The 21613-nt window shown below is 34.8% G+C and overlaps 1 protein-coding gene across 2 annotated transcripts in view; it reads left to right on the top strand.

Annotated features, from left to right (window-relative positions):
- ICA69 (islet cell autoantigen 1-like protein) overlaps positions 1–21613 on the top strand; it is a 58903-nt gene that overhangs the window by 10493 nt on the left and 26797 nt on the right. For both annotated transcript variants that reach the window (XM_069841403.1, XM_069841404.1), the window contains 4 exons: positions 1128–1288; positions 12887–13048; positions 16997–17189; positions 20060–20177. In XM_069841403.1, the coding sequence (XP_069697504.1) occupies positions 1128–1288; positions 12887–13048; positions 16997–17189; positions 20060–20177 (634 nt within the window). The remainder of the gene's footprint in view (positions 1–1127; positions 1289–12886; positions 13049–16996; positions 17190–20059; positions 20178–21613) is intronic.

Below are 21613 nucleotides of genomic sequence, written 5' to 3'. Positions count from 1 at the left end.
CCAGGATATTTGTAAGAGTAATGGGACGATAACTGGATATCTGGTTTGCTGGTGTGTTCTGTTTTAGAATTGGTACTATTATTGCTTTCGTCTAAGTTGTAAAGATATTAATTTCCATATCTGATTAAAAAGTTTGAGACAGGCTTTCTTAGCATATGGTCCTAAATGTTTCAGAAATATGGCCAACATTTTATCAGAACCTAGTTGTTTTGTATTTTTAATGAAGAGATTGCTTGATTTAATTCATGTATATTAAATTCTGCCATAAAACATTTGGGCGTTCTTTCATGCATTTTTATGTTGTTTCATTTGACATTTAGTAAGTTTTTCTTTTTGTTTTTGTTGTTTTGGAAAGGGTTTGTGCTTCGTGTAATATTTGTTAAATTCATTTGCTATTTGTTTGTCATCATGAAGAGATCTGTTCGGTGAGATCAGTGGTTGTCTATCCTTTGAACTTGTTTTATTTTCAAGTATAGGAACAAATCAATGAGTATCAATGCTGAGTTTGCAGTGAAAGACTTGCTTTTGGGTAGGAAATTGTGAATGAATGAATGAATTTATTAATTATAATTAATGTAGGAGGTTTGCTTTTGGGTCTAGAGATGTAGAAAACTTGTATTCCCGTGAAAATTTTAGAATTCTTTACTTGCAGCATTATAATTATCAGTACATTCAATATGAGAAAGTACAATCAATAAATTACTGATTTGTCATTAAATATTCCAATTTAATTATTTAATTGCTTTAGATTTACAAGAAATGATGAAACTTTAACTCAGTCCCTGAAGTAAAATGAACAGTATGGACGTGAACTGTTTTCTGTTGTACATTCCTTCAACAGATAGTGTACTTTCAAAGTAGTTATGACGAATGTGTTTTTTTTTATAGAGAAACTTTGACAACAATCTTTCACATTCATATATTTGAAAATGCAGATATTAAATGTAAAAACACTTTTTGAAAGGTAACTTGTTGTCCAGTGGCAATTGTATTATTTTACACTTTGTGTTCGAAATATCCAGAAAGTGTTAATTTCAAGATTTTCAAGATTAGGTACTTTTTAAAGGTGGAATAACAGTGTTGTGTTGAACTTGTGGCGGTCTGTATGCATTTTTTCCTCTGTTTAGATCTTGCACAAGAGGAAAATTCGATGGGAAGATTCTTGAAGGAATCTGGAAAGAGTGATAAAACTCGAGCAGGGAAGATGATGACAGCAGTGGGGAAATCTTTATCATATTCTGGACAGCAGCGACTGACCTTGAGAGTGCCTCTTCTTCGTCTTTATCAGGTATGTGGAGTGGCAGTTCTATTTTATTTAAGACTAGCTTCAATTGCACAGGTTGTTCAGCATCAAAATTCAATGTGAGCAAGAAATGGCCCACAAATTTCGCTTTGCTCTCTCTGTCAAGAACAGGATTCTTACAGTCCATAAATTTGGAGTGCAAAGTGAACAACAAAGTTCTAAATGTTACTTTTGTCATTTTTTTTAAGTGGATGTCGAAACAGGTTGTACATGTGAAGCCAAATAATCTACATTGATGTCCTCCTCCTCTTCTTCTTCTTCTTCTTCTTCTTCTTCTTCAATAAGAGTGTATACGACTATTTTAGCATTTAGGCTGAACTCTCACGGACCACATCTTTGCGATTATTTTGCAGTTTTGTATGGTTGTGCTGTCGGCGGAACCAACCACACACAGACCACTTTTTAGTTGTTGCTTGAATCCATATCGACCACAGACAACCACACTATAAGCTTAGTACCAAAATGGGTTTCAAAGAGAAGCACTGTTATAATTTTTATTATGTCAAAGATGGCTGTGCGCAACATTGTCGTCAGAGCAGAATTTTTTTTGGTTCACCCTACCTATTACAGAAAACCAAATATGAGCCAGTTTCTCTTGCTGTATCATTTCTGGAGAATGTACGATGACAAATTTTTTCAATTAAGGCCCGTAACACACTTGAAGAGTTTTCGCTAGCGAGAAATGTGTTGCGAAAAAGAGGCGAAGAGCCTCCTCCACACACTTGGCGAGTTCTCGCTATCACAGATCACATCTCGCTATGATCATCTATGCTCTGCCTTCATGCAGAAAGCATTTTTCTGATTATAGTAATGACTCGGGGGAAATATTATAGGTTATGTATTTACATATATTGTCGTACTTAAATATATAACCTGTAAGTATATTGTCGTACTTTACAAATAACGTACAAACGCTATGTTCAATCTGAGTATTCAGGTGATGAGGAAATGGAGTTACATGAACATATTTTATTAATGAAAAGAAAAAGTAGGTCTAAAATTAAAGCCAGAAATATCTGAAAATCACATTGTATCTTACGAAAATAAGGGCGAGTTTTGGACACTGGTTTCGATTTGAATTATGATACATTTAGGCGTTATTTCAGGTTGAATGGTTTTTTGCCATTCATGATATGATAGAGGATTCTTTGCTATGTTGTGATTAAAATTATGTAAACTGTTAAGACATATAGATACATTACCGTATTGGTCCGAGTGTAAGCCGCACCCTTAATTTTAGGGGGAACGGAGAAAAAAAAGAAGAAAAATTGAGTGCAGAATGAGAAAAAAAGGAAAATTGAATGCAGTGAAATTTACCTGTCACATTATCCAGTTACAAAACTGTTTACACTATTTAAACACTTTTTCTTCAATTACGGTATTACGTGGGTAAATCACCAAAAATACCGGTACAACTAATCACCGTCTTCTCCAATGTCACTGCTGACTTCACTACTACCGGTACCGGTATTTGTTTCATCACTGTCACTTTGTTCATCACTCTCCGCCCAAAGTACGTCGTCCTTACTGCCATCCAGAGCATTAGACACGCAGCATTTCTTGAAGCCTTTGATGATTGAATCTGGTGATATTGTGTGCCATGAAGAGAGAATCCACTCACACATAAGGCTGACAGATGGCTTCTTGATCTTCCCACATGGAGTGAATGCATGACCCCCTTCTAGAAGCCAATCCGAATACTGTTTTCGGAGATGGTCTTTAAAAGGCTTGTTCACGACGACATCAAGCACCTGCAATTTTGATGTCATACCTCCAGGTATGACGACTAGGTCTGTCTTCAATGCAGTAATTTTCTTCTTTACTTCGGGTGTGAGGTGACCTTTAAAGGCATCCAATACTAACATAGCCCTCTTACAGAGCAGCGCACCTGGTCTGCGATTCCAAACCATAGCTAGTCAGTCCATCATTAGTTCGGTTGTCATCCATCGTTTCTCTTGGCAACGAATCACTAATCCCTTAGGTAAATTCTCCTTGGGCATAGTTTTACGCTTCAGAATAACGTACGGAGGCAGTTTTCCTCCATCTGCCGTAACCGCCAGCATCACAGTGATTCTTTGTTTTTCATTTCCAGTTGTTCTCAATGATATGTTTTTCGCCCCTTTATTGTCAACTGTCATATTGCTCGGCATGTCCCAAAATACGGGCGTCTCGTCAGCATTGCCGATCTGGTGTAATGGGTAAGAGTGGCGCTGACGCAATTCAATGACGTGCCTCTGGAAGTTGATGAGTTTCTCAGTAAAATCCTCTGGCAGTCTCTGTGCTAATGAAGTGCTTCGTCGGAGAACAAGGCCACTTCTACGCATAAACCTGCGGCACCAACCTATACTCCCATGGAATTCTGTCTGTGGAATGTTTAGGGTCTTCGCTATTTCCAACGATTTTACCTGGATTACTTGTCGAGAGATAGGCATCCCTTCTTTCCTTTTGTCTTGTACAAAGGAAAGGACCCTACGTTCTAGTTCAGAGTATTTCCCAGCCTTGGGTCCTCTGAAAGATTTTCTGGTTGTATTGGCATTTTTCAGTTTATCCTCCGAGGCGATCCAGCGCCGCACATTAGACTCATCCACACTAAACTTTTTGCCGGCTTCTCTATTAGACGTACTCCTAGCATGACGAATAATTGCAAGTTTGAAACTAGCGTCATAACTGCGCCGAATTCCCAAGCTTGTTGAAGCTTTTCTTTCTACGTTTACGCTCATGGCTTAACCCGTAGCTACGTACAAACTGTTTTAATCTGTCCTATCATACAAAAGAGTATGATCACTGTAATATGAAGACTGGTACATTGTTGCGTCATATACCATAAGACTGCTGACAATTTCAAACACGAGCGCGTGGCATTGTTGCTCCATTTCAAAATGATAAAATTACCGGTAGCAACATGCGCCACATTTCAAGTTTAAATTTATCGGCCGCGCAAATAAGCCGCACCCCAACTTTTCGAGTTTGAAATTTGAATAAAAAGTGCGGCTTATATTCGGGCCAATACGGTATTTCAAATCTTTAATCAATACTATTAAATCTCATCAAAATAAAATATAGCCCTATTTATTTTCAGATAATCTGATATTTGTCTCCAGATTTCTTCTTTAAGTTTCGTGTTTTTATAGTTTTCATCCCATGTATCATATAAATAGGCCTACGGGTGACATCGTACAAGTTTGATAAGTTTCTGACTGCAATTATCAGCCATCTTTCCTCATTTTCAAATAAAAACAATAGGCCTACAATTCATCGCCACCTGTGATATCTTTTTATACATTCAATCGTCATAAAGAGTATAAATGTCAAACATCTTTGATAAATGTGTCAAGAAAATTCGCTGAGCTACTGATTCCAGCGAGGAACTCGCGCGAAGTTTTTGCCTTGAGCAAGAATCTCTTCTAGTGTGTGGACGTCCATTTGAATCCATGTTATCAATTTTTTAATTTTCTCGCAACACATTTCTCGCTGGCGAAAACTCTGCAAGTGTGTTACGGGCCTAACCTACTTTAAAATGAGCAAAAATGCCTTTGATTATTTATTGAGTTAAAGAAGAATAGGCCTATAATGTGAAACGGCACAACAAGAAGTAAAGGTATATCACCTGAGGGACATATCGCACTCACTATAAGAAGTAAAATAATTGAGGTGGAATATGGGAAAGGGCACATAGTCCAAATGGCGTTTTGAGATAAATTATTTGAAAGAATTATATTCTATTTGTAATTTCATTTGGTTATTAAAGATGTTTATTTTTATGTTATATTTTTTGTGCTTTTATTGGAAAATAAACTATCTTGTTTATATTCAAACAACTTCAAGAAAAATGACAATAAAAAATGTGTTGTGTCCTTTTTCCACAGATTAATTTCATTCATAAAAATGTTCTGGCAAAAACAAAATTAAAGATTTATTTTAGTATTCAAAATTAATATAAACAAAAATAATGATATGGTAAAATTTTAAGCCTTCATAGAGGCTAATACGATCTAGCAGATTTTCAATACAGCTCCAGTCTTCTTGAATAGCTTAGGATGAAGTCTTAGGTATAGTACGGGTTTCCGAAACTGATTCAGAAAGGGCTTGGGGCTCCGGGCATCTGGGGCTTATCAGCTACTAGTCCGCAAAATGGGACCTGGTCCTATCAGGGGCTGTGGTAGGATGAATCACTTTAGCATCGAATTCATGAATGCCATCTGTCGGACTTGGACAATCATTGCATACCTATATACAGGCGCACATTGGGCATGGTGAGTGTTGGTGGTGAGTGGTTGGCACGTTGCACTGTTTGAGTTGCACTAAACCACCATCAGCAACAATTTTGTGGATGATACCATCCACTCATTGTGACAGACACCGACACTGACTTCAGTTAATGGTCTGTGTGAATTAATAACATGTGTTTTCATACTAATTCCTCACCACCCACAAGTGAACCACCGTTTTATTGTGTGGTGTGGTTGTGCTGTGGTCCGTGTGAGTTCAACCTAAAGACACATATGGCAGATTATGCACCTTATTAGCTGGAAATCAATGCAGAAGACCACAATTTGATACCACCCTTGCGATGCTACTAGGTTTAATTTCTTGTGGGACAACATGTGTTTCCCGAGATAACATGCCTGGTTTGGCTTAAACCTGGGCAATACAGCGAAAGCGAGGTGATGACTCAACCTCCATCCTATATTTCCTAGAAGTTGGGTCATCACTAAGACCCAGTATATGTAGGTGCTTATTTAGATAGCAGTGTCCAATCTAAAGTCAGTTTACCCATGCTAAAATTCTCCTTTCCAAAGACAATAGTATATTATGAAACAAGTTTATAATGCTATACTTATTACCAGGGAAAGGATTTATATGTAAATACATATTTACTTATAAAGCTAATATAATTTATATTTTGCATTATCTTTATGTTTCACAATGTGTAGGGTTGAAAAATCCTACTTTTATTTTCCATATTTTTCCATATTTTAGAGTTTAGTACATATTTTCGTTAATTTCCATATATTTTCCATATTTCATATAAAACAGTCCATATTATATTAGGTTTAACAATAAAACAAAACAAAATTCCATTAACTTTTAAAAATACATTTCAACAATAGAGATTTAAACACATGTTCAGTAATCCCTTTAACATCAGAGTTATTTGAAAATTAGCAGTCCTATCAACAATGGGAAAGTAAGTTACAAAACTGTATTAATTTAATTTAAAATTTTTAACAGACTTCAGTTGTGCAGCTCAACAGTTAAATGCCAGTCAGAGTACACATAGGTTCAGTTTTGTAAATCATACTATAAAGACGGTAAATATGCCAAAAGTACGTCATTCAGTCAATTTAAAATCAAAACTAACAAGTTACATTTCAGAATTTAAAGAAGATGGTTTATCAACTGACAATAAAATATTATTTTGTAATTTGTGTCAGTGTGCAGTATCATCTACACAAAAGTTCCTGGTGCAACAACACATTACAACTAGTAAACATCAGGCCAACAAACAACTAAATTCCAAGCAGAGACAATTGTTTTTAACACAACCAACAACATCGAATGTAAGATCTGAGTTTAACATCGACCTGTGCCGTTCTCTCATCTCTGCTGATATTCCTCTCTACAAACTAAAGAATAAGGTCTTCAGGGAATTCCTTGAAAAATATACTCAACATACAATCCCGGATGAGTCAACACTTAGGAAGACGTATGCTCCATCCATCTACGATGAGACAATACAGAAGATAAGAGATGAAATTAAAGATAGTTCAATTTGGGTTTCCATTGATGAGACTCCCGACAAAGAAGGTAGACTTGTTGGTAATGTAGTTATCGGTTTGTTAAGTGAACAATATTCTGAACGAATTCTTTTACATTGTGATGTTCTAGAAAAGTGCAATAACAAAACTATAGTTAAACTGTTCAACGAAGCTATGGGTATCCTGTGGCCAAAGGGTATTATGTACGATAATGTGTTATTCTTTATTAGCGATGCTGCCCCTTATATGGTCAAAGCTGGACAAGCATTATCTGTTGTATATCCTAAATTGACTCATTTTACTTGTGTGGCGCATGCATTTCATCGTGTGGCAGAAGTGGTCAGAGACAATTTCCCTAAAGTAGATTTGTTGATTTCATCAGTGAAAAAAGTATTTCTCAAAGCTCCCAGTAGAGTTAACGTGTTGAAAGAAATGTACCCTGAAATTCCATTGCCACCAAAGCCAATTTTAACTAGATGGGGTACATGGCTAGAAGCAGTTGAATATTATGCCGAACATATAGACTCTATTAACAATGTTCTCCTTGCATTGGACTCTGAAGATGCAGTCTCAATTGATACTGCGAAAACAGTTACCTGTGACATAAGTGTGAAGAATGACTTAGCTCACATTCAGCATACATTTTCATGCATCATAAAAACGCTCAAAAGTCTCCAAAATAGGCACCTTTCACTATCTGAAAGTTTTGAAATTATAAATAGTACTGTGGAACAACTGAATCGTGGTAGAGGTAAAGTTGCAGATGCAGTAAGAGCTAAGGTGGACACTGTACTTTCAAAAAACCCTGGATATGAAGAACTACAAAAGGTTGTTGCTGTGATGAGTGGTGAATCAACAGTGAAGATTAACTTGGACTTATCCCCAGCAGACATTGTGAAATTGAATTATGTACCAGTTACTTCTTGTGACGTCGAACGCTCTTTTAGTCAGTATAAATCTATCCTCAGAGACAATTGAAGAAGATTCACTTTTCAGCACTTGAAAGAAATGTTTGTAACCTATTGTTATGGTAACAGACAATAAAAATTGTGTTTTGTTGAAACTACATTGGAAGATAAGGTACGTCCATTATATTTTTTGTTTAGTGTGATTAAAATGTACCAATATTTAACGTACATAGTCATTTTTTTATAATTTTAAGTCCATATTTAATTCCATATTTTGGTAAAAATCCATATTTAATTCCATATTTTGGTAAAAATAACTACATATATATTTACATATTTCATATATTTTTAGTCCATATAAATCCGTTCCCTGCTTATTACATTTGCTCGTTTTCCTAATTTTGGCAAGTGCAATAACTGTATAACATTATAAACGTGTTTCATGTGCTATCTTTTTGTACAAGTAGTGCATTGTAAGACAGTAAAGAAATAACACATTAAATTTGTGATGATGGGTAGTTTGATGTTATGATCTATGAAGAAAGAGGTTGCTATGACAACAGTGATGTATTAAATACCATTGCACAGCAAATTGTTTCATATTAGCTTTATGGCACAAGTTACGCCGTCATAATAGAAGTCATTATGTTTTAGTTGCCATGGTGATATTTTATGGCACTAGTACAATAATGTGGCATGTTGTGAACGATTTTCACTAGCAATAAAGACTCTTTATCCATGACCATAACGAAAAACATGCCTTTACAAAGTACTTTTGCCTTTATAAAGTAGGCTTTTATTCAACATTACTTTATTCCACTAGTGAGATAAAGACTTTACCTCACAGTTTGAACTTTATCTCACAGTTCATTAGTATTTTGCTAGTACCCGGGTACACATGTATACTTTTCCATTCAGCTATTACTCAAGAAGTTAATATACGAGGGGGATCCAGAAAATAACGACTGTTCACGCATACCCGCCGCGCAGCTGACTCCCCTTCCTTGTTTGAAGGTCAACTGGCTTCCTTAACATGTGTTCTCATAATGTTGTGAGTACTGGTTGCAACAAGTCGCCATTGTGCATTTTGTATTACTTCAAAATGACTGTGAGGTGAGGAGTGTGATTCGATTTTTGAATGCCCGACATTTGAAACCTGCAGAAATTTACCGGCAATTGAAAGAAGTGTATGGTGATACTGTAATGAATGAAAGAAATGTGAGAAAATGGTGCGAAATGTTCAACAATGGGCGAACAAATGTCCACAATGAAACTCGACCCGGACGCCCATCACTCATCACAGAAGACCTGAAGACTAAAGTGAACGACAGAATCTTGCAAGACAGGCGCACATCACTTGACGAATTGCATATTGCCTTTCCTGACATTTCTCGTTCTTTGCTTGGTGAAATTGTGTCGCAACATCTTGGCTACCACAAAATCTGTGCACGATGGGTATGGCAACTGAGTGACCAACACAAAACTCAGAGAATGGCCTCAGCATTGACATTCTTGATGCGATATCACACAGATGGAGACGCCTTTCTTGATCAAATTGTGACTGGTGATGAGACCTGGGTGTCTCACAACACCCCAGAGACCAAGTGCCAATCACGTCAGTGGCATCATCCCTCATCACCCAAGAAACCGAGAAAATTCAAACAAACTCTCTCAACACAAAAAGTCATGGCTACTGTCTTTTGGGATCGCAAAGGTGTTCTTTTGCTGGATTTCATGCCAAAAGGCACTACGATCAATGCAAATCGTTATTGTGAGACTTTACGAAAACTGCGGCGAGCCATCCAAAACAAGAGGCGAAGAATGCTTTCGAGAGGAGTTGTGCTTCTTCACGACAACGCCCGCCTGCACACTGCTGCTTCAACTCGAGAATTGCTGGATCAATTCGGTTGGGAAATCTTTGATCATCCGCCCTATAGTTCAGACCTTGCTCCTGGCGATTTTCACCTTTTCACTAAGCTGAAAGACTTTCTGGGTGGTACGCGTTTTGGAAGCGATGAAGAGTTGAAGAAGACAGTGAACACCTGACTTAATGTACTGGCAGCAGAGGAGTATAACACGGGAATTCTAAAGCTAGTGAACAGATACAACAAATGTTTAAATGTAGGTGGTGCTTGTAATGTTTTTACGGCCTTACTGCCTGCATTTGAGACGATACACGTCATGTGTATGCAGGAGCGCATATATATATATATGACTTTGTGGCCATATTCAACAACAGTTAGTAGCAACTGTTAACAGTTAATACATCAATATTCATTAAGTATGAGGTCTCGCCCACCTCATTGAATATTACACGTCTACTATGAAGTAGCCAATGTGTATTATTACCATTTAATACGAGAAAAATTCGTGTCCCGGCATAGCTCAGTTGGAAAGAGCGCTCAGCGCGCAGAGCTGAGAGGTCCTGGGTTCGATTCCCGGTGCCGGTACGAATTTTTCTCGTATTAAATTATAATAATACACATTGGCTACTTCATAGTAGTCGTGTAATATTCAATGAGGTGGGCGAGACCTCATACTTAATGTATCGTCTCAAATGCAGGTAGTAAGGCCGTAAAAACATTACGAGAGGGGTTCGGCCGGCACCATGGATCGTGTCCCAGCATAGCTCAGTTGGAAAGAGCGCGCAGAGCTGAGAGGTCTTGGGTTCGATTCCCGGTGCCGGTACGAATTTTTCTCGTATTAAATGGTAATGATGTCAACAGGTTGTACAAGAATAAAATGATGATTTCAAAATATTTTTGTCCTTTTACCCTACTAAAGATTCCTGTATCCATACCCATTGTGGTGCCAGCTAAAGAGCATGTCTTACACTTTCAAACATACAGGATTGGCATGTTTAAAACAAAATGTAACTTTTTTCCAAACAAACATTATTATTAATAAGGAATTTTTGTAGGTACAGTGCAAACAATCTGAATGCTGATATCTGCATGTAGGCCTACTATCTAAAGCAGGTTTTGTTATAGGATATTAATGTTATGAATAAATAACCTTATTTAATTTAATAAACAGTGCGATAAATTTAAAATGTCTAAAAAATCTGGAATTTCACTCATTTTTACAATACCATCTGGCAACCCTATGTATAAAACATGTATAGTATTTAAAAAAAAAAGTCAACTTTATCATTTTCAACAGTTAAGAGATTAATCAACTCGAAATATCAACGATTTCCACGAAATTTCAAATAATAAACGATGGAATAGTCTCAATGTACAAAATATAATTCCTGAGTATCCAAGGAAAAGTGCAGTTACATCCTTTCTATTAATCGCAGGGTATAACTATTTGTCAAAACATTTGAACAAATTGGAATTTTTTCTTCAGCACTTTGTCCATTGTGTAGTCTTCAGAAAGAAATGGATCAGAATCGTATGTCCAGCCCTTTCCTCTAAACCCACTGTGTGTGAGAAATATTGGAGAGCAAGCAAGTTAATGGTTTTATTGCCAAGAACTCAGCATTAGTTGACAATGACAACAACATATTTTAAAAATACACTATTTCATGGCGCTGTTTAAATCAGTTTAAAACTAAAAAAACATGTTTGTTTATAGAACAGTTCCCCCCCCCCCAACCCCTAAATAAATGTTCTGCATTGAAGCATTTTCGACACAAAAAATTATAGTTGCCATAACTTATGAATCAGCCCTTGTAGTAATTTTATGACTGATAATTTATTAGATCCTTTTTTTCTTAAAACACTGCATATGTAATGTGAATAATTATAAGACTAGACTATCAGATCACAATATGATCACGAACAATCTAGAAGTGTGTAGTGAAAGTCAAAGTGCTCCTAGAGAGTTCTAAAAGGACAGAATTTGTGTTTTCTCTTTTAATGTTGGCCTCTGTGAGCAGAATAAGGTAGTCAGCAATATGCACAAAGACACTGTCCATTACAACAATGATATAAGAATTTCTCCAGAAAATAAAGACGAGATCTGGTGGGAACTGTGGAAAACACAATGACAAAATGCACATGATGAAAATCATTGGCAGCTTTGATGACTAGTGAACTCTGGAATCTGTATCAGCGTGGTGAGTAGCTAAGCAACACTTGGAAACACTATGTGGTGTTGGCATATCATTTCAAAGGATAGAAGATGTAACACTAAAATGAAGAACACGTTTGAATTACCGCAACATTGGAGCCTGGGAATTCGAGCTAACAATATTAACACTTTATTTATTTAATGTATTACAGCGAGTTTTAAATGTATTACATTTTTTATATTTATAGCACATTACATATTTTACACATATCTTACGTGTTGTGTAGAAAATTAATTTTTTTATGCGCAACTAGCAAACTCTGCCTAATACAAACTAATAAATGTATTATACGACATTATTCTTTATAGCATAAAAAAACATACTGGATTAAAAAATACAACAAATTAAATGTTGTTTATATGTACTACTTTCTAAGGAAATTTATAAACATAAAATTTGTGTAGAATACTAAATATGATTTTTAAACTTATTTTTAGATCCAGAATGTGCAAATCTACTAAGTAACTATAACAAACGCCATATTCAAGAGAATGGATGTAGACAATATGATGGAATATTATTAGCTAGTTATGCAATTTCTTGAGAACTGGTCTATGATTTGAAACAGTTCAGTGACGGAAAAACAATAAAGAGGTTATGATTAAAACTGCCAAATTAATTTGTCCAAATCGAATAAAAGTTTTCGAGAGTTCTGCATTATCCAGGCACCTTCCTAACAGTTCACCGCTGACCACTTTAGCAATTGCGATAAGATGACACAGGTCATAGTTTCTCATGTAACAGAAAATTATGCCTATGGCTGATCTTTAATATTGCTTGTGAAAAATTGCTTATATTGTGTATCTTTAATGTTCGTTTATAATTCTGTATTTTCTAGGAAGTAGACACATTCAGACATCGAGCCATTGAGGATACATTACAGAATGTCAATGGCATGGAGAAGGTTCGCACAGAATACCGTGCCTCACTTAGTTGGATGAAAAATGTTTCACAAGAATTAGATCCAGATACATATAAACAACTGGAAAGGTTTAGAAAGGTATAATATATACTTAAGTAATTAATTTACATAATACACTTATAGTACTTTTGTGTAAGTTTCGGACTGTTTGGACATTGAAAGACAATTGAATTGAAACATTTTAGTAGCAAAATAATTTACAGGGTTTTTAAAAATGAACACATAATGTGTTTTATAATTAGACTAGCTAAAAGCATCCGGCGTTGCCCGAGTTTTCCTTTTTGCTTCTGACATAAGGAGATCTCGGCAATTCAACTATAGAAAACCAAAACGAATTACTGTCTTTACTAAGCTTTCCTCGTCCCTAAAGGTGAATCTTTATATAGCATCACTTACATGAATTAATGGCCTTCTTAGTCAGAACGCCTGCCAAGATTAACACAATTTAAAACAGCTGAAGGTCAGGCACCGAAAAGAAAAAATGTACCTTACTGTTTTTGTTTTTAATTGTAGTTTAGCTACACAAAAACATCCCCTCGGTCACTTTACATCCGTTTACCATAGACTCAATGTTCTACATTGATCTAAAGCTGTGCTGATACAAATTTAATATAATTTCCTGTCTGTGTGTGCTTTCGCTTGATGTTTAAAGACAGTTGACGATAATTAGGGGATTCTCTTATTCCCAGTCTGAACCCTTTGGGGTATCATGGTGAGTTAAAATTTACCTTTTTATTGGTCGTATCAAAGAATCAATATGTAAATAAAAAATATATATAATAGGATTAGAGAATTTTGTACCCCTTTACGCCTGCTTATGTCATACCCGGTTTCTTAAATATGACTTGAAAAATGACGCCTTACAAATACATAATACTGTATATTAATTATGTCGTTTTTATTTTATGTACAGAATACAGTATAATCTCGCAATAAATCGTTTTTGGACTTGAAGAATAATATTTTGAGAGAAGGATATTTTAAAAATTAAGAGATTGTTCTTTCCAGTAGGATTAACATACATACTACTGTACATTCACGAAATGATAATACAGGTATAATTTAGTAATAACACATATTCGGACATGAACAACAATATTTTGAAAGGCATATATTTTAGTGAGCTTACGTACATTCACATAATTGTACAGTAACTTAGAGTCAGCATAAATAAAATACTACAGATATATTATTTATGTAGTAAAACCCTCTTTATGTCGTGTTAAAATAAAATAACATATTTAACATAATGTAAATAATTATCAAACTAATAAAAAAATGAGTTGACCTCAGGTTTGAACCTGGGTTCCCCTACACCTTCCACCTTACCACTATGCTACTGAGAGCTATGTACAGTACCTACTAAAGCAGTTGAATTTTACGTGCCCTTTTATGTCGGGTTAAAATAGAATAACGTATTTAAAATAATGTAAATAATTACGAAACTAATAAAAAAAATGAGTTGACCTCAGGTTTGAACCTGGGTTCCCCTACACCTTCCACCTTACCACTATACTACTGAGAGCTATGTACCTACTAAAGCAGTTGAATTTACGTGTTATGAATGATTTCGTGTTTGCTGCCTATTATGTTTGATTTTGAATTCTTAAATATTAAACAAAATTGTGTTTTATGCTATATTATATTGTATATTCATGCCACATAACACATTCAATCAAGAGATCGTCCCTCATTTACTTAATTTTAATTTGATGTTATTTTATTTAATATTTCAGTAAGAAAATGGCCACATTTAAAATGGAAAAAGAGGGGATTGGATGACGTCAATAAACGACAATTGACTGTAGAATAGGCCATTTTAATATCATACATACCATATTTCTTTCTAATTTTTATTGTTTTCAATAATTGAACATCCATCTGTCCAATTTTAATGTATCTCCTGGTTATGAAGGTTAAATGTGCAAACTTTGGCAAATATCAGTCAAAGTGTGTAGATTTATTTAGAGCACATACATATATACATACATACATACATACATACCCACATTGACTTTTATATATAAGAAAATGGAAGGTTTTAAGAAAAATGCTCAGACACATCGAATTATTTCTTAAAAGGATTATTTTGTAAATGTGAATCTTTTCTGTAGTCATTGTTGCATGAGCTATGATGTCATCGAATAAATTTTTAAATTAGAATACATGATTTTTTTTTTTTTTTTTTTTTTTTTTTTTTTTTTTTTTTTTTTTTTTTTTTCACATTTTCTAAAGAGCATCCTCGTTTTTATCATTCTACATCTTCATTTGTTTTATAAAGAAGTGTATATTGCTATGACAACGTTTTAATTGTTGATAAATTTGTTAACCATTGTGTTTGGAAAGCAGTTTAATTGAACTGAAAATAAAGGTGGTTTTAACAGAAAATGAGAGAATTGAAATTTTAATGATGATTGGATTTGGTGACAGAAGACATACGCAACAGAAAGTGTGCACACTTTTTAATGAAACCCATCCAAATTGAACATCTATTTCTCATTCAGCTGTGAGTAGACTAGAAGCTAAATTCAATGAACAAGGACATGTCAGAGACATAAGAAGATCTAGTAGACCATCCACCGACGAGGAGTGGAACTTGACATTTTATTAATAGTAAATGAGAACGCATATTCTACGCTAAATGATTTAGAATCTACGTTTTTGGTGTTTCGAAAACAGCTGCTTGGAGAATATTGCATCATAGTAAGTACCATCCTTATAAAATTCAACTCGTACAGGAGTTAATGGAAGATGACTTTGATAGAAGATTGCAGTTCTGCGAAGCAATGACTTATTTTCTGTGACCAAGATCCAAACTTCGTAACAAATGTTGTTCTTGGTGATGAAGCTACATTTTCCCTCAATGGAGAGGTGAACAGACAAAGCTGCAGGTATTGGCGGAAAAGAATTCAAACTGGATAACAGAATCACATATACAATACCCCTAGAAGGTAAATGTTTGAGCAGGAATTGTAACCAACAGAGTCTTCAGCTCTTATTTTTTTCGACAAGTCACTTATCTGTGACCGGTATTTGGAGTTTTTGCGTGGTGATCTTATATCAGTCCTTGCTATTCTGCACCCAAATTTTCAAGATCCAGACATACCACACAATTCAATCTGGTTTCAACAGAATGGTACTTCTCCCCATTACATAGTCACTTGTCACTATTCAGAAATACTGAATGAAGTGTTTCCGAATAGATGGATTGGAAGAATAGGACTTGTCAAATGGCCTGCAAGATCACCTGATCTGTCTCCGCTTGATTTCTTTTTATGAGATTTTCTGAAGTGTAGGGTCTTTGCCATGCAACCTAGGACATGAATGAGTTGAAGACCAGAATCAGAATGGAATGTAGAGAAATATTACCAGCTGTGATAGAAGATGTTGTACTGCACCTTAGTCATTGTCAGATTGTCAGTGGAGGACATTTTGAAAAATAAATTAAATGAATTTCATTGTTTATTGTTTACTGTTAGTAAAATTAACTGCCTCATGCACGTATTTGTGTGAAATTGTATTACCTTTCTTTCTTGTTGTGTGGAGAGACATCAACTTCAGTTAAATAAGTGAGATTTTCCAGAATGTACAATTTCAAACACACACTTTCAGAAAATGTGAAAGGAATCGTGTTCTAATTTGAAAATTTATTCAGTGACATCATAGCTCATGCAACAACTACAGAAAAGAATTACATTTACAAAATAAATCCTTTTAAAAAATAAGATTCGACATGTGTGAGCATTTTTCTTGAAACCTTTTCATCTTTGTAATAAAACACATTATGCATTATTTTTTTAAAAGCTCTTTATAAAACTTGACTTTCAGTTAGTCATACCTTTAAATCCATCTGTATTCTGTTATCACATCTGCTTCTGTTAACACTTTATAATGTTTTTTAAAACATTTATTGCTCTTTCCTTAATGCTTTTTAAAACATTTGTTCGTCTTTCCTTTTCAGTAAACCAAAAATATCAGTTTGAACGTGATAAACAATGTTAATGCACTATAAAATATACATTGCAGGTTCAAAGCCAAGTTCGTCGAAGTAAGGCTCGATTTGACCAACTGAAGTTGGATTGCCTTCAGAAGGTGGATTTATTAGCTGCAGCACGATGTAATATGTTTTCACATGCTCTTATATTATACCAAAATTCTCTACTCCAATTTGCAGAAAAGACGGCCAATACTTTTACTACCATTGCAAACAGCTTCAAAGGTAAGACTGCAAGTACGATAGTATTTTATATAGCTTACTTACTTACAAATGGCTTTTATTAGTCTGTGTGGAGATATCTTGGAATGGATCGTCAGGTCCTTATGAATGGTCTTCATAATAAACTTTCGATAGAAGTAATTTTTTTTTAATCCTGCTGTAGGCCCTATACCAAGAAAATGTTATACATTATTATTAGAGATCCTTTAAGGAACCCGCAGGTTCATTGCTGCCCTCACATAAGCCCGCCATTGGTCCCTATCCTGTGCAATATTAATCCAGTCTCTACAATCATATCCCACCTCCTTCAAATCCATTTTAATGTTATCCTACCATTTATGTCTCGGTTTCCCCAAAGGTCTTTTTCCCTCTGGCCTCCCAACTAACACTCTATATGCATTTCTGGATTCGCCCATACGTGTTATGTGCCCTGCCCATCTCAAACGTCTGGATTTAATGTTCCTAATTATGTCAGGTGAAGAATAAAATGCATGCAGTTCTGCATTGTGTAACTTTCTCCATTCTCCTGTAACTTCATCCCTCTTAGCCCCAAATATTATCCTAAGAATCTTATTCTCAAACACCCTGTCTGTTATCCTGAACTTTCCTAATGGCATATTGTAGAGTAAAGTTAAAAAGTGAAGATGATACTGCATCTCCTTGCTTTAGCCCGCAGTGAATTGGAAAAGCATCCAACAGAAACTGGCCTATACGGACTCTGCTATACATTTCACGGAGACACATTTTAATTACTCGAACTAGTTTCTTCGGAATACCAACTTCTATGAGAATATTACACAGACAGGTATAGAGCCTAACAGCACTTTAGTTTACAAAAGCGTTCAAATAGTAGGATACGCAGATGACTTGGATGTTATGGGACGGACGTTGACAGCAATAGAAGAAGTGTATAAAGACCTGGAACAAAGGAGCCGCTAAAATCGGGTTGCAGATTAATGCAAGTAAGACCAAACGGATGACACAAATAAGAAATAAACAGAATATATACAACCCTCCTAATCTGACAACATGTTTGAAGAAACTGAGAAGTTTAAATATCTTGGAACAGTAATGACAAGTAACAGTAACGAATTAATTGAAGTACAGAGTCGAATCACTGCAGCCAATAAGGCCTATTTTGCATTAAACGCAATATTGAAATCTAACTGTGTGCACAAGGAAGCAAAACTTAAAATATACAAAACAATTATTAGAAATATTCTCTGTTATGCAAGCGAAACTTGGACAATATCTAAGGAGACAGAAGGTAAACTAGGTATATTTGAACGCAAAATACTCAGAAGAATTTTTGGACCGATGCAAGAAAATATGCAGTGGAGAATATGTTATAATAACGAGCTATATAAATTATATAGAAGTTTTGATATTGTTACTTTCATCAAATTAAGGAGGCTTGAATGGGCCGGACATGTCTATCGGATGGAAGGGAACAGAATACCAAAGAAGATCGTAGAAGGGAAAATACATGGTAAAAGACCAATTGGAAGACCCAAAAATAGATGGATAGATGCGGTAACGATCGATTCTCAGGACTATCTCGGAACATCTGCCTGGAGGAGATTAGCACAGGACAGGGACAGTTGGAGGAAGAAAATTGAGGAGGCTAAGGCTCGACTTTGGGCTGTGATGCCATCGTAGTAGTAGTAGTAGTAGTAGTATCAGAATATTATGTAAAACTTCCCTCTTAACAGAGTCATATGCCTTTTTTGAAATCTATGAATAACTAATGTACTGTACTCTTATACACCCATTTTTTTCTACAGTATCTGTCGAATACAAAAAAATCTGATCACTTTCGTAAATTATTTACAATGCTGTTTTACTAGTTGGAGGTATGAAATTATAATAATGAAATAGTAGGTTATCGAATGTTTTGGTGCCTCTTTATTAAAATAGTTTTAGAGCAGTATTTTACTAGGAAATAGATATCTTTACAAATCACAATTTTCGAGTTATAACACTATTTTACTGGGATGTGGAACACAGACTGTTTGTTAAACATGATTCATGACAGCGTCGTCATTAATTTAGAAAATTCTTCTTCTTCTCCTGATGATGATGATGATGATGATGATGATGATGGTGGTGATGGTGATGGTGATGGCGATGGTGATGATGATGATGGCAACAGTTGTGACATTTCTGTGACTTTGGTATTGCAGCACTACTGAACTAATAATGCAGCTGGCAGTTGATTTAAATAGTTAAATATCTGTTTACTCTAGATACTATGCATAATCTACTAGTACGTGATTAGATATTCAGTGAACACAACACATGTTGATGTGTTTCATTATGTTAGTAGAGAAGTACAGTAAAGGCTGGTTCACAATAAACCGGGAACGGAAACGACAACGAGAACGGAAATAATGTTAAAATAAATGTATTTAAATGTGAGCATTCATAATAGTTAATTGTGAATGCTCACATTTAAATACATTTATTTTAACAATATTTCCGTTCTCGTTCTCGTTGTCGTTTCCATTCCCGGTTTATTGTGAATCAGCCTTAACTCCTTCGATGTGCACCTGAATGGCAATGCTTAAGAATCAAGAAGTGGGGAAGACAGCCTTCCCACAAGGTCCTCAGTAACCTTGATAGATAATGTATAGTGTATGAAGTGGTAATATGTTAATACTTTGAGCTCTTCATTATGAGTGCTCAGAACTACGTGCTTCTCATTTTATTATATGAATGGTAATTTATAAGGTGATCCCAAATTATGTCTTGTGTGTGAAATTGGCAATTGTTTTATCCAAGAATAAGCTTTCGTTCTGGTCTTACATAATAAATTATGTAACACGTTGGTTTTATAAAAAGTGTGATGCATGTTTTTCGCAATTAATTTACAGGTTATCAGCATTATGACTTTTGTGTGGTAAAGGAATTAGCAGAACCAGCTACAAAACTTGCTGAGCAGCAGCAGCAGCAACAGCAGGATGAGACCCCAACTGAAGCTGACAAAGACAAGTATGTCTTAATGAGTTATAATTCTCTTTTTTTTGTATCTGGCTGTTTAACAAGTCGTTCGTTATTCTATGACATGACAATTCTCTTGAAAGAACAGTGTTTTCATTACCGAATTTAATGCGTAGAACTCACCACAGATTATACTTTCACAATTCGTTTACCAGTTAGTATATTGTGAAGATAATGGAAGCATGAAAAAATAACGGTAGTTACTAATTATGGGCTCTGCATAAGCAAAATGAATTAATGAATTTTCTATATAAATTATGTTCATTTAATTTTATTTGTATTATTGTAAATAATTGTTATGTCTTCTAACACACAAGTACATACAATATTAAGAATAATACGTCTTTGTCTGTGATCAAGCATCCTTTGATTTCATCTCTTGCTTCTGTTATTTTCGTTTATTATGCAATAAACAAACTTGTCTTCATCTCTGTACTATAACCAGGAAAAAATGAAGAGGATAGCAACAATTTTATTACTGACTCGTATCTCTCACTAGTCATTTAGCAAAATTCATTGAACAGATGATACTAGCAAGACTGAATTGGTATCTGGAATGCAACAACATACTCTCAACATATCAAGTTAGTATTTGAAGACACCATTCCACAAATTTATCTATTTATGGTTACTAAACATTACAGAGTACTGTAATGATAAACTTACAAACTAAAGCAAAGTAAAGAAAAGAAAAGCATTAAATTTTGGTCTGACTCAATATTAAAACCAATAAGATATTTCAGAAATGTTATGACTTCTTAATATCTTTTCTCCATTTTTCTCTGTCTTCCCAGGCATTTTTCTGGCCTTCTCTCTCTCTAATTTTATTAAATTCCCTACTGCCGTATTATTTTTGGTATTCCACGATTTTTATTCTCTGATTGTACTCATTCATATATTATTTTAGGTAATCTCTTATCCAGCATCCTTTTGAGATGTCTACACCATTCTAATAATTGTCATGTTTCTATATAATATGTAATGGAATGATCAACCTTCTTTAAATTATTCTCTAATGACATTGTTTCTAATTTTATCTTTCTTGGATATTCCTACTTTTCACTGCCAGAACACTGTTTCAGTTGATAATAATTTAGAAATACCTTCTTTTATTTAATTCCACGTTTTACATCTTGGAACAAAATTTAAACTGGCATTTGCAAAATGGGATTTTTCTAAAAATATGATTAAACTTTTTGAGTGAAGTTAGAAGAAAAGATTCGAAATATGAGTAGCAAAACAATACAAGTACTTCTGACTTTTTATCATGTTACTTGTATTATCACATACAGAGCTTCAAACATTGCACTTAAATTTTCTTTTAAATTCATTAATACAATTTAAAACTATTTGAGTGAGGTATTTAGATGACTTGATGAGTAAAAGTATCACTAGTTAAATTTAAATCGCAGTCTTCATCAGTCACT

This window comes from Periplaneta americana, chromosome 12, assembly GCF_040183065.1.
Source record: "Periplaneta americana isolate PAMFEO1 chromosome 12, P.americana_PAMFEO1_priV1, whole genome shotgun sequence".
Lineage (NCBI taxonomy): Eukaryota > Metazoa > Arthropoda > Insecta > Blattodea > Blattidae > Periplaneta > Periplaneta americana.
The sequence above is the reverse complement of the archived record's forward strand: the minus strand, read 5'-3'. Positions and strand labels throughout refer to the sequence as shown.